The 12105-nt window shown below is 40.7% G+C and overlaps 2 protein-coding genes across 2 annotated transcripts; both read left to right on the plus strand.

Moving 5' to 3' along the window:
• Positions 1–210: 210 nt before the first annotated feature.
• Positions 211–3872, plus strand: LOC147222247 (acidic mammalian chitinase-like). Its single transcript, XM_086168943.1, has 7 exons — positions 211–243; positions 1662–1786; positions 2174–2297; positions 2380–2562; positions 2651–2767; positions 2861–2993; positions 3622–3872. Exons 1-7 carry the CDS (start codon positions 211–213, stop codon positions 3870–3872), a joined length of 966 nt encoding a protein of 321 aa, XP_086025069.1.
• Positions 3873–9214: 5342 nt separating this feature from the next.
• LOC147222248 (acidic mammalian chitinase-like) lies at positions 9215–11629 on the plus strand. Its single transcript, XM_086168945.1, has 5 exons — positions 9215–9380; positions 9942–10066; positions 10175–10277; positions 10712–10894; positions 11525–11629. Exons 1-5 carry the CDS (start codon positions 9225–9227, stop codon positions 11627–11629), a joined length of 672 nt encoding a protein of 223 aa, XP_086025071.1. The 5' UTR covers positions 9215–9224.
• Positions 11630–12105: the final 476 nt, after the last annotated feature.

Consider the following 12105-nt stretch of genomic DNA (forward strand, 5'->3'; position numbering starts at 1 on the left):
AATAATAGGTTTACAAATTCTCAAGGATCTTGTAACATCTTTGTGACTCAGGCCGAGGTTAAGAAGTTGCACTTGTGATTTCCTGGCAATGAACACGTTTACTTCAGCGTTACAGTCATGGAAGGATGCCGTGGTTACATGGTTTGGCAAAATGAGTGCTTTCACAGTGTCTGCAAATAAATAGGATAGATACAAAAATAAAAAGCCATAATGAGGTCACCCAACTTTTCCGCACAATGTTCGGTATGTCAGCATGGGTGGGCGCGTTCAGGCATCCTAGCATGTTACACGGCATGAATTTGTTGTAAATTTGCGAAGTCAACCTATAGATAATTTTTAGAAAATTTATAAAAAATGTTAAAAATATTTTGCTTTTTTTTCGCTCTCTCGATCATATCTCATCTGTTTGGTGCCGACTCTTATCATCGCTTTTGTGACCGTCAGGAGACGCACGGGAGAACTAGAGTTTTTGCCGGATTTGTATGCTGGCCCTCTTACAAAGGACTCTAATCTTTCTGTTTGTTTATTGATTACGACAATAGAAAGAGTGTCGGTTGAAAATGTATTAAAAAATTATGTTTAAACAAACTTTTATTGAGTGAAACAAGTCTTCGAAATTCCAGCTGCCCGTGGGGCACATAGCTGTCCAAAGTTAAAAAATCACCAATCCTCCCTATCTTAACTCATCATGTGTACAAAGCACACCTGTTCAAGGATTCTGTTTCTTACAATCACTAAAGACCAAAGAGCTTTCAAATGCTGTTGATATATACTCTCAGTTCCTCTTTCTGAACTCTGCTTAGTGAGTTAGTGACATTGCAACAGCGTGATGACCAATCACGTATTACTTTATAAGCCACTCCCGAACAGAAAGCAAACATTGTGACATGTGGTCTCCCATTGTTCTGACCCCTGTTCTGTTTGTTATTGGTTGTGGTCCTGGGAATGCCGTCTTCCTCTTCTTCTTCTCCTTTCGGATTTTCCTTTCAGGGGTCACCACAGCAAATCAACATTCTCCATCCAACTTTGTCCTCTGTATCCTCCTCTCTCACACCAACTACCTTCATATCCTTGAATGCAGTAATGTACCGAAATCTTGGTCCTGCAATGTCGCCCCCAGCTCAACAGGGTACATGCACAGCCCCACCTTAGGTTTGCCGTGATTCAGAGAAGGCTTGGGAAAAACTCGAGCTGCTTGGCATCGACTCGACTTGCAGTGTTTGGGGGATAAAAAAAATACGAGTGCAAGCCGAAGAAGACAGGGTGGGTATACATGTATTTTAGTTGTATTTTGGATGACATTGCTCTTGAATCTTGGCCTCTTTCTCTTCATTTATAAAAACGGCTGCACACAGATGTGACTGGTTGGAACTAAAGCCAGTCAGAACCATGAAAGGGGCAGCATGTTGATGAGAAATACTACCAGAAACCATATGCCTTTAATTAGTCAATATTTGTAGAAACATATCCATTTTGTATTGTTTGCATCTGTATTTTTGTATCTGTATTTTTTTAGCCAGCAAACATCTCTGTTTGTTACTCCTCAGTGTTTTCGACTCAAACCTTTTCTGTCGATGTTAAATCCACAATTTTGGTGGGTTGCTATGCAACCCGAGCTGCTCCATTGGTTACACCTGCTATTTTTTAATTCATACCCACAGGAAATCGTCACTGCCTACAAAGCTGAGGCTGCTGCTTCCGGAAAGCCGCAGCTGATGCTGACTGCTGCTGTGGCTGCAGGGAAGGGAACCATCGACGGCGGATATGAAATTGCAGAGATTGCCAAGTGAGCGCAGCGCCTACGGATTATTCTCAAGAGAATCACGACACACTGGGTTTACACACACAAATGAAACTCAACATTGTGGTGACATACATCCTACACGGCGTATCATTTCCCCAACAATTGGTACACAATATTACATTTTCCTCACTCATGCATTTCAAGCAACCCACATCCAACCAGAGCTCTCTGTTAACAATGGAGTTATTATACGGTTAACATACTAATCCAGATAACGGTTTATAGAGAACCTAAACAGAAGTCACCTTAGGAGACAGTATTGGAACCCAGATGTGTAAGTGTAGGCCATCTGAATTGATAGAGGTATAAGCCAAGCGTTGGCCTCTATTATGGATTTAAGTGATACTCCTGGGTTTGTCTACCCCGCAGAGAGATGGACTTCATCAATGTGATGACTTACGACTTCCACGGGACATGGGAGCAGTTCACTGGGCACAACAGCCCTCTGTATCGTGGCTCACAGGACTTCGGTGACCTCATCTACTTTAACACTGTAGGTAGCATTGGGGCAAATATTAACATGGAAAATATTTTGACAGAGAACCCGGCTTCACCTTTTCCATGTAATTTTGTAGGACTTTGCCATGAAGTACTGGAGGGACAACGGCGCCCCCGTGGAGAAGCTGAGGATGGGTTTCGCCACTTATGGTCGTGGATTCCGCTTGACATCAACAAGTTCTGTGGTGGGGTCTCCGGCCAACGGCCCTGCATCCGCTGGACCGTTCACACGAGAAGCTGGGGTCATGTCATACTATGAGGTAGAAATGCTTTATCTATTTCAGAGACATCCAAGGCCCCAGGGATGTGAAAATCAGTGCAAACCCTCTGTTCTCATCCCTGATTCAGATCTGCAACTTCTTGAACGGCGCCACTGTTGGATGGATTGAGGACCAGAAAGTTCCCTATGCCACCAAAAACAATGAGTGGGTGGGATTTGACAACAAGCAGAGCTATGAGATCAAGGTACCTAGAGCACCAACTGAGTTTGTTTTTTTAGCACATTCGCTCTGTTTCCAAGGTAACAACCCAAATTTCTCTTCTTTTTTTACCTAAAAGGTGCGCTACCTGAAGGAGCATAACTTTGGCGGCGCCTTCGTGTGGGCCCTGGACCTGGATGACTTTGCAGGACGATTCTGCGGGGAGGGTCCGCACCCACTGATGGCTCATCTTCGCAACCTTCTGAATATTGGTAAGCAACATTTATATTTTGAAAGAGTGACCTGCTTCTTTGTGGAACTTTCTCATAGTTCTGGAGACTAAAGCTAATTCAATAATCAGTCATAACAGTGACCTCAATGAGGGCCTGCGAGATATGTGAGAATTCAATTCTACCTTGAGGTACATGAAAGTTGATCCAGTCCTGTGGATCAAACATGCATGACCAAAGTGGTTTCTTATAATTGAAATGACAAACGTTAACTAGATTTAAACACCAAACAAACGTATTTGGAGTTTGCCACAAGAACTACAGCGTTTGATTTCTAACACAAATGCATTTAAGATACTAAGCATGGAAAAATCTTGTTTAGTGTAAGTTGATCAATGACCTACATATAATCCATTTTTAGACACCCAGTTTTGCACTTATGTAATTTAATGTATCAGCAGAGTATCTACATACATGAAGGTACATGTGAGGGGTAGATGGTTTGGTGTCAGTCAGTATAAAACAAGAAGTAGCACTAAAACACTTTCTATACTTATGTTGTCTGGCCCAGTGGTTATAATCTAATTGATGATTTACACAAGCATTCAAAGATATTCACTTCTGTGCTTCGATCAGTAACATACATTTCCCATCCATCGACCAAATATAGAGCTACCGCCACTTCCCCCAACTACAACCCGCGAACCCGGTGCGAACACCACCAAAAGTCCAACCACTACCACCACCACCACCACCCATGCACCAGGAAGCGGCTTCTGCAATGGCAAACCCGATGGCTTGTACGCCAAGCCTGACAGCAAGATTAACTTCTACATGTGCGCTGCGGGCCTCACCTACGTCAGACCCTGCGGTACCGGAACTGTCTTCCAAGAAAGCTGCATGTGCTGCACCTGGCCATGAGCGTCGAGACAAGAAACAATCTAATGTGAATGTCATCTATCAAAATACTTGTGTGTCTTTGAGTATACTGTGTTTACAATCATTCACATCAATGTGTTTGTGACTATGGTTGTATAGATAACATTTTGTTATCAGTTTTAATATAGTTATTGATGGTTGTTATATTTAATATAGGTATAGTATTTTGGTACAAAGTTTTAATTTTTTCTGTACGTATCTCAACACTGTATAACCAATCTCTTGATTTTTTTTTTAAAGTACAAAAGCAAACAAAAGATACAGGGCATATAATATCAGTGGGATGGATAGTAATAATAGGTTTACAAATTCTCAAGGATCTTGTAACATCTTTGTGACTCAGGCCGAGGTTAAGAAGTTGCACTTGTGATTTCCTGGCAATGAACACGTTTACTTCAGCGTTACAGTCATGGAAGGATGCCGTGGTTACAGGGTTTGGCAAAATGAGTGCTTTCACAATGTCTACAAATAAATAGGATAGACACAAAAATAAAAAGCCATAATGAGGTCACCCAACTTTTCCGCACAATGTTCGGTATGTCAGCATGGGTGGGCGCGTTCAGGCGTCCTAGCATGTTACACGGCATGAATTTGTTGTAAATTTGCGAAGTCAACCTATAGATAATTTTTAGAAAATTTTTAGAAAATGTTAAAAATATTTTGCTTTTTTTTCGCTCTCTCGATCATATCTCATCTGTTTGGTGCCGACTCTTATCATCGCTTTTGTGACCGTCAGGAGACGCACGGGAGAACTAGAGTTTTTGCCGGATTTGTATGCTGGCCCTCTTACAAAGGACTCTAATCTTTCTGTTTGTTTATTGATTACGACAATAGAAAGAGTGTCGGTTGAAAATGTATTAAAAAATTATGTTTAAACAAACTTTTATTGAGTGAAACAAGTCTTCGAAATTCTAGCTGCCCGTGGGGCACATAGCTGTCCAAAGTTAAAAAATCACCAATCCTCCCTATCTTAACTCATCACGTGTACAAAGCACACCTGTTCAAGGATTCTGTTTCTTACAATCACTAAAGACCAAAGAGCTTTCAAATGCTGTTGATATATACTCTCAGTTCCTCTTTCTGAACTCTGCTTAGTGAGTTGGTGACATTGCAACAGCGTGATGACCAATCACGTATTACTTTATAAGCCACTCCCGAACAGAAAGCAAACATTGTGACATGTGGTCTCCCATTGTTCTGACCCCTGTTCTGTTTGTTATTGGTTGTGGTCCTGGGAATGCCGTCTTCCTCTTCTTCTTCTCCTTTCGGATTTTCCTTTCAGGGGTTGCCACAGCAAATCAACATTCTCCATCCAACTTTGTCCTCTGTATCCTCCTCTCTCACACCAACTACCTTCATATCCTTGAATGCAGTAATGTACCGAAATCTTGGTCCTGCAATGTCGCCCCCTGCTCAACAGGGCACATGCACAGCCCCACCTTAGGTTTGCCGTGATTCAGAGAAGGCTTGGGAAAAACTCGAGCTGCTTGGCATCGACTCGACTTGCAGTGTTTGGGGGATAAAAAAAAATACGAGTGCAAGCCGAAGAAGACCTTCCCCAAAGTCAAGCATTGGGGTGGAAACGTTATGAGTTTGGGGGGTTTTCTGCAAATGGTACAGGATGACTTCACTGCATTGGGGGGCCAATGAATGGAGCCTTGCACCGTAAAATCGTGGATGAAAACCTCTCCAAAACTGTCGACCTTTAAATCCGATTTAATCGCACAGTTGAAATGGATTACTTTAGATTAATCACTATTATGACTCATACATTCTCAATTGTGTTTCATTTTGTTGGGGCTAAAAGAATCATGTCAGAAGGCAATATCTATACAAATATAAGATTAAAAGGATATTTTTCACATGACAATCTGCTCTCTCAGGAGAGCATAAACAATCCTAAATGGATTTGCCGCATTTTCATGACATTCGGGGATTCATGCACATCTTGATAGATATGTGATCGCAAGAAACAATGAGAATTTGAATTTGTGCGGATTCATAGATATGACAGGAATCACTTCCAACAGGCTTTGAATTATAATAATATCCCAGCAGTAAATGTAAGATTGAATTATTAGGCATATTTTCAAAACACCGTATCCGCAAGGATAGCAGCGGAAAACCTAAACCGTCCCTTAAGTAACAACATCCTTATTTTTCTACAAAGCTCCCAGAGGAAGATAGGGGGATTTACGAGGCTCATTCCCACTCGACAGGATGGGACGTGATTGAAAGCTGAGATCTCGGATTGAGGCTCGCAGCCTCAATTCTCATATGAGGACATATGAGGTCTCATCTCGGCATTCCGTATATTTTTCATGGCTTGCACCATCGGATTAAAAACCAAAGAACTGGATATCAACTAGTTAGTGTCACTCATTTGAATTTAACAAAAGGACTTGTTTGAGCACGCTTGATATAAATCATGTAACCGAGGAGAGCCGATGCAGGTGTTTTGTTTTCCTCTCTCTCCCTGGATCCTGTTGTCTATGCTGTTTATCCTGAAAAACTGCAGGCCGCTCCCACCGCTCCCCACCCCCGAGGGGGAAAAACACTTCAGTCCGACACACCTTTTGTCTCGAGAGTCTAAATCTGTCAATCACTGCAAATGGTGTGATATTATCATGACCTGGCTGGATATTAAAAATACAGCCACGGCTAGGATTTGAGTTACAGGTACCTCGGGTGTCGAGCCAAACGAAATCGGAGCACAAAAATTGATCTCGCTCTCGTGTCATTCTTATTAAAAGAAAGCGGAAAAAAATCCTCGATCGTAATTTTCATTCTTACAGATGAAGTTATTTTCCTCCGGCATGAGAAAGATTGGCGATGAACTTGAGTGTTCAACTGGAAATTTAATTCAGTTACATTTGCCAGTATACCAATATGGCATATTTGGGGAAGTGTTAAAATGAACATGCGATTGAAAACGCTATTGATCCAGATGCAGAACCTCTTTTTACCTTAAAGGTATGGGAATTTACAGACGAGCTATTTGGACGAATCCAAAATATATAATTCAAAATATCCAGATATTTTAAGTACACTAAAATTATTTTTTTCATTTATTAACTGTCATTTCTGAATGCAAACCAATTGCTGTTATTACATAACAACAAGGCAAAGGTAACCCCACCTGGACCTCTCAGGTCTATTTCAGGTTCAGGTTCACGGCTGAAAGACCACGCCTTGTGACTCGCGGCACTATGGGAGTTCATGTGTGTGTGTGTGATGTCACACACTCGTAGCGTGTGTGAGCCGGTTGCATCTTTTTCGGTTGTGTCACACTAGCGGACATGCCAAGGAGCATCAGCAGCTGCCATGAATGCAGGAATTTCAATTATAACCGGTGAATGATGACTTTTTATCAGTTTTGTCTTTGACTTTAATATATAAGGCCTATCATAACAATTTGACTTTTTATGTTTTACAGTGGTTTTGCAACTCATTATTCAAACCTGTGAGTAACACACTTTGAAAATATCACAGTTAAAGTGATGCTGCTCTGCAACCAGTATTTATTTACTTTTCTTTTATCTCTGATGCAGCAACCATGACGACACTGGTGTGCTACTTTAGTAACTGGTCGCAGTACAGAGGGGGTGCCGGGAGATTTCTGCCCGCAGACGTGGACCCCCTGCTGTGCTCTCACCTGGTTTACGCCTTCGCCGTGATCAACCACGACCATGAGATCTCAGAGTCCGAGTGGAACGAGGCAAACCTCTATGTCTCAGTCACCGAGCTCAAGAAGAGGTAACAGTAAGGCCAAGTGACTTATCATAATGTCTATGTAGGTTTGAAAAACACATTTTGAATTCAGGAGGACGCTGCAATCGTCCTAATGTTTTTATAGTTTCATATTTATTAATAATGTTATTTGTTAAGGAATTTTTATCTTTTTTTCAAAGTGGTTCCATAGATTGACTTCTTTCACTGATACAGCCATTTGTTTTACATTTGTTTCCTGTTTTTTGTTAAACATAGCTCACCTTAGCTCATATTAAACAACTAAGATCTGAAACATCTTCTGGACACAATCTGAAACTATTATTTACTTGAGACATAATTAGAGCACTTTTAAAGTCCATCAGATAGCTGGACTTTAGGGTCTATTACATTTAAGGGGATTCATTTTTTGTTGGTTCATAATAATCGGCCCTGCTGATTCTCCTTATTTGTCTTTTGAAATTTGAAAAGTAATTTCTTCATGATCCTCAGCTGACATCTTGACTGAAGAAATGTCTTTTTAAGGTTTTTCACAGGATTGTAATTCCCTTCCTAGTTACTTTCTTGTTTATTTCTCATCATCTTATCATGTTTTTGCAAGTATCTGATCACAAATCTTGATCTGAATTTTTTTTGGAGACATCATTATTTTTTTACAAAAAGGATATTAAAACAAACATCTTTTTATTATTTTATTTTATCTGTTATATTTTAGCAACACTTTGCCTCCATCAATCACTCTCCGGTTTCTTGACACTTTCATTGGCTCCGGCCTGAAGGTGTTGCTGTCAGTCAGCGAGGAGAACACTGGACCAAGGTGAGTAAAAATACATTACATACTGCTAGTCTGAAAATATACAGAACACTGAATAAAAATACATTTGTGAATTTCAGATCAAATGCATTTCAAAGCCATTTTTAAACCTTTTTTTTATTTCCTTATATTCTTTGGAAAGGAAGGAGGAGATTCCTGTTGTGGGCTCTATTTTCTGCCTGGCAAAAATCCTAAACAGGCCAAACAGGATGTCCAAATCCAAACTCAAATTATGAAGAAACGTCCTGAGCTTAATCCTGTGCGAGAAGAGGTCGGGATCAGCTATCATGATAATGTGATCAGTCAGGACTGACACATATATACAGAGTTTTTAACCTGTGAACAAAAGGGATGGTCTGTTCAGGCTATTTTTCCTGAAGGGCGATGTTGTTTGTCTTGTGTGTCGGTGTTGCCATAACCCACCTTTTAAAAAAATAGATTTCCTTCCTTGTCACAGTGGCAACCACAAATCCGTGTCACAAGATCACCTACCTCTCAAAGGGCACAGGATCTGTACTTTTTTTTTTTTTCTCAAAATGATTTCCCAAGCATTAGGATGACACTTTGAACCAGGCAGTCGGACCAGGGGTCTAACTATCTACTTTCTTGATTCTTTGACAAATTAATGAAAAGCCACTACTTTTTCTGGGTTATGTGAAATTTTAAATTCTGCCCCATACTTACTGACATGACTGGCTGTAAAAAGGAAATGAGTGATTTTGAAAGAACGTGGTATGACTGACAAATACACCATGCTTATTCTGAACATCGTCCACTGTAGATTTTCCGCAATGGCATCCAATCCGGCAACCCGTGGAAAGTTTATACAATCCTCCATCAAATTTCTGAGAACTTATGGTTTTGACGGCCTGGATCTAGACTTGGACCATCCTGGATCCCGTGGAAATCCTCCGGAGGACAAAAACAGCTTCACCCTTCTGTGCCAGGTACATAGGAAGATGATTATCAGCATCCTACTCATTAATGGCTTTCCTGTTTATTTATTTGTTATCAGCACAACAGGAGGATTGCTTTAACAGGGATTGTAGCTGGATTAGAAAAGTGAAATAGTTTATCATACTTGATCAAGCAATCTTTGAAATACTATAATGATCTCTTTGATGATTTATTACTACTATCACCAGGAGGTGCTGACAGTTCAATGGTAATACCTGAAATTCCAAAATCAAATCATTAAAATGAACAAAACTTGTGGAAAATCCTGTGACAAAATCAAACCTAAATAAAATTATGTAAATGTCCTGCATGTATAAGAATTTGACTGGATGTTGGGGGTGAAACCCTTATGAGACAAAGGACAAATTCATTATTTCACAAAAATTAGACTCCTTAATTAAATCAAAACTCAGATTCTTCTTGACAGCTTCAGACCCCTGGCTCTATGGTTCCCCTGGAACATGCATGTGGCAAAATACCTGATATAGCGTGATTTTCCTTTAAAAAATGTAAGTTTACATTTGTCACTGAGAATATCTGTGACGTTCCAGGAGCTTCGGGTGGCCTACGAGTCCGAGAGCGCAGGACAGAAGAGCTCTCGTCTGATTATCTCCGCTGCTGTGACACCCCAAACAAACGCACCTGATGCAAGATACGAAATCCCTGAGATGGCAAAGTTAGTGCCCAGTTCACAGTATTCTCTGCTATCAGATGGCAGTTGTCGTCACATTCTCAATATAGATCTCAATACACATCGCATGTGTATTTGCTGTGTTTCGTTAAGGTACCTGGACTTCATTAGCGTAAAGGCATTTGACCTCCATGGAGGTCAAGACAGAGTGACCGCCCACCACAGCCCGCTCTATAGCAGAGACAGTGCCAACATTGTAATTATCCGTTCCTCATTTGTGATACTGGTCAAGTATGATCCTAATTTAAATCAAAATTTATTGATGTTGTTGATGTCAAAGTCAAAGTCAGTTTTATTGTCAATTTCTATGCATGTACTTGACATACAGGGGGAATCTAGAAAACTTTTCTCACAATCCCAGAGAGGTAGAGGTTTTTTTTGTGTACAGTTTAGTGCAAAGGTTAGTAAGCAGTGCCAGAATGGTATATGCTACAATAGCAGCATGAAGGTTTTCTCAGAGTAAAGTAGCAGTAGTGCACGGTTACTCAGACACAGGGTTTATTTTACTGTCCAGTTACACTAAACTATTCAAGTGCTGACCCCCTTCAGATGAGACTTCAAGTATCCCTATATTGTTAAATCCACATTATGCTTTTTGGTTTGTTTTTCCCTATGTTTCTATCCAATAAGCATCATGTCATGCAGTACTGGCTGGAGAAAGGTGCTCCCCCAGGGAAGTTGCTGCTTGGTTTCCCCCTCCATGCCCGTTCCTTCACCCTCTCCACCACAGCAACAGGTCTAGGGGCTCCGATCACCGGCCCCGCCGTCCCGGGGCCCTACACCCAACAGATTGGCCTCTGGTCTTACTATGAGGTAAAAGTCATGCGTTCAACAGTCACGGATGAACAGCTGAGACCCAGAAAGATTAGCATCTTTTTGCTGCCAATAAATTTTATAAACAGAATAGTTTTGTTTATGAAAAAAATTGGCGTGATCAGGATTTGCTCCAGAACTAAAACCCGAGAAAGGCTTCATTCTTTTGGAATGAGGCAGATTCACTTGAATATTTTGACCTCTTTCGGGCAGAATATAATCAAAATATCCCCCGCACATTTATGTGTTTTTGAGAACAAGGGGTCTTATCTTATCTTATCTTATCTTATCTTATCTTATTTTATCTTATTTTATCTTATCTTATCTTATCTTATCTTATCTTATCTTATCTTATCTTATCTTATCTTATCTTATCTTAGATGAGCCATCCTGCCATGGAAACCAAGATCACTGACATCATAGTCTGTCAGTTGATAAATCAAAATTTGGTCCCAAACTAGACATGTGTAATATTCCCAAAAATAGATAATGTTTGGGTTTTAATGGAGGCCCTCGCCTCAGCTGTTTGATTGTTATGAGGTTTGGTATGACCTACAACAGCAAATACAGAGAGATGGGACTGACCGGGATTTATCCGTGCATCTTTTCCAGACATGCGCTTTCCTGCAGGGCACCTCGGTTGAGTGGACGGACAGTCAGAAAGTTCCTTTTGCTGCCAAAGGCAATCAATGGGTCGGATTTGATAATCAGAGGAGCTACGATGCCAAAGTATGAACGAGCCTTCAAATGTCGGGAGGGTCAGATACTCTGTCCAGATTCTCTTTATCAGTGAGCTCTGCATTCCAGGTGGACTATCTGAAGAGCAGGCAACTGGGAGGGGCTGCTGTCTTTACGATGGATATGGACGATTTCTCTGGAAAGTTCTGTCGGCAGGGCAAATTTCCACTGATATCGCATCTTAAACGTAAACTCGACGGTGAGAGAACCCCAACTCAAAAGTGTTTTGGGCAATAACAGAATACAACCTTGAGTGGAATTAAAGTGGTCTACTTCAGTTGTTTGGATACTGGTAGGATTCGATGAATCCTGTGGAATTCGTCAAAACCAATAATCTGTTAACGAGTCAAAAAAAAAAAATACACACAGAATCAGTTGTGTTAGGACTGAATCACAATTAAGGCATCCTCAACAAGACGTCAAATAGTTGATTATTTTCATGTCATTGAACATTATTGCACAAAGGTAGTTGA

Source organism: Fistularia commersonii, chromosome 21 (assembly GCF_037954325.1).
Source record: "Fistularia commersonii isolate RoL2024-O1a breed Wild chromosome 21, RoL_Fcom_v1.0, whole genome shotgun sequence".
Lineage (NCBI taxonomy): Eukaryota > Metazoa > Chordata > Actinopteri > Syngnathiformes > Fistulariidae > Fistularia > Fistularia commersonii.

Coding starts and splice junctions, on each gene's coding strand:
- LOC147222247 (XM_086168943.1), top strand. CDS start 211: ATGAGGTCACCCAACTTTTCCGCACAATGTTCG. Junction 2,298..2,379: donor ACCTCATCTACTTTAACACT/GTAGGTAGCATT, acceptor GTAATTTTGTAG/GACTTTGCCATGAAGTACTG. Junction 2,768..2,860: donor AGCAGAGCTATGAGATCAAG/GTACCTAGAGCA, acceptor TTTACCTAAAAG/GTGCGCTACCTGAAGGAGCA.
- LOC147222248 (XM_086168945.1), top strand. CDS start 9,225: ATGGCATCCAATCCGGCAACCCGTGGAAAGTTTATACAATCCTCCATC. Junction 10,067..10,174: donor GAAATCCCTGAGATGGCAAA/GTTAGTGCCCAG, acceptor TGTTTCGTTAAG/GTACCTGGACTTCATTAGCG. Junction 10,278..10,711: donor GCAGAGACAGTGCCAACATT/GTAATTATCCGT, acceptor CTATCCAATAAG/CATCATGTCATGCAGTACTG.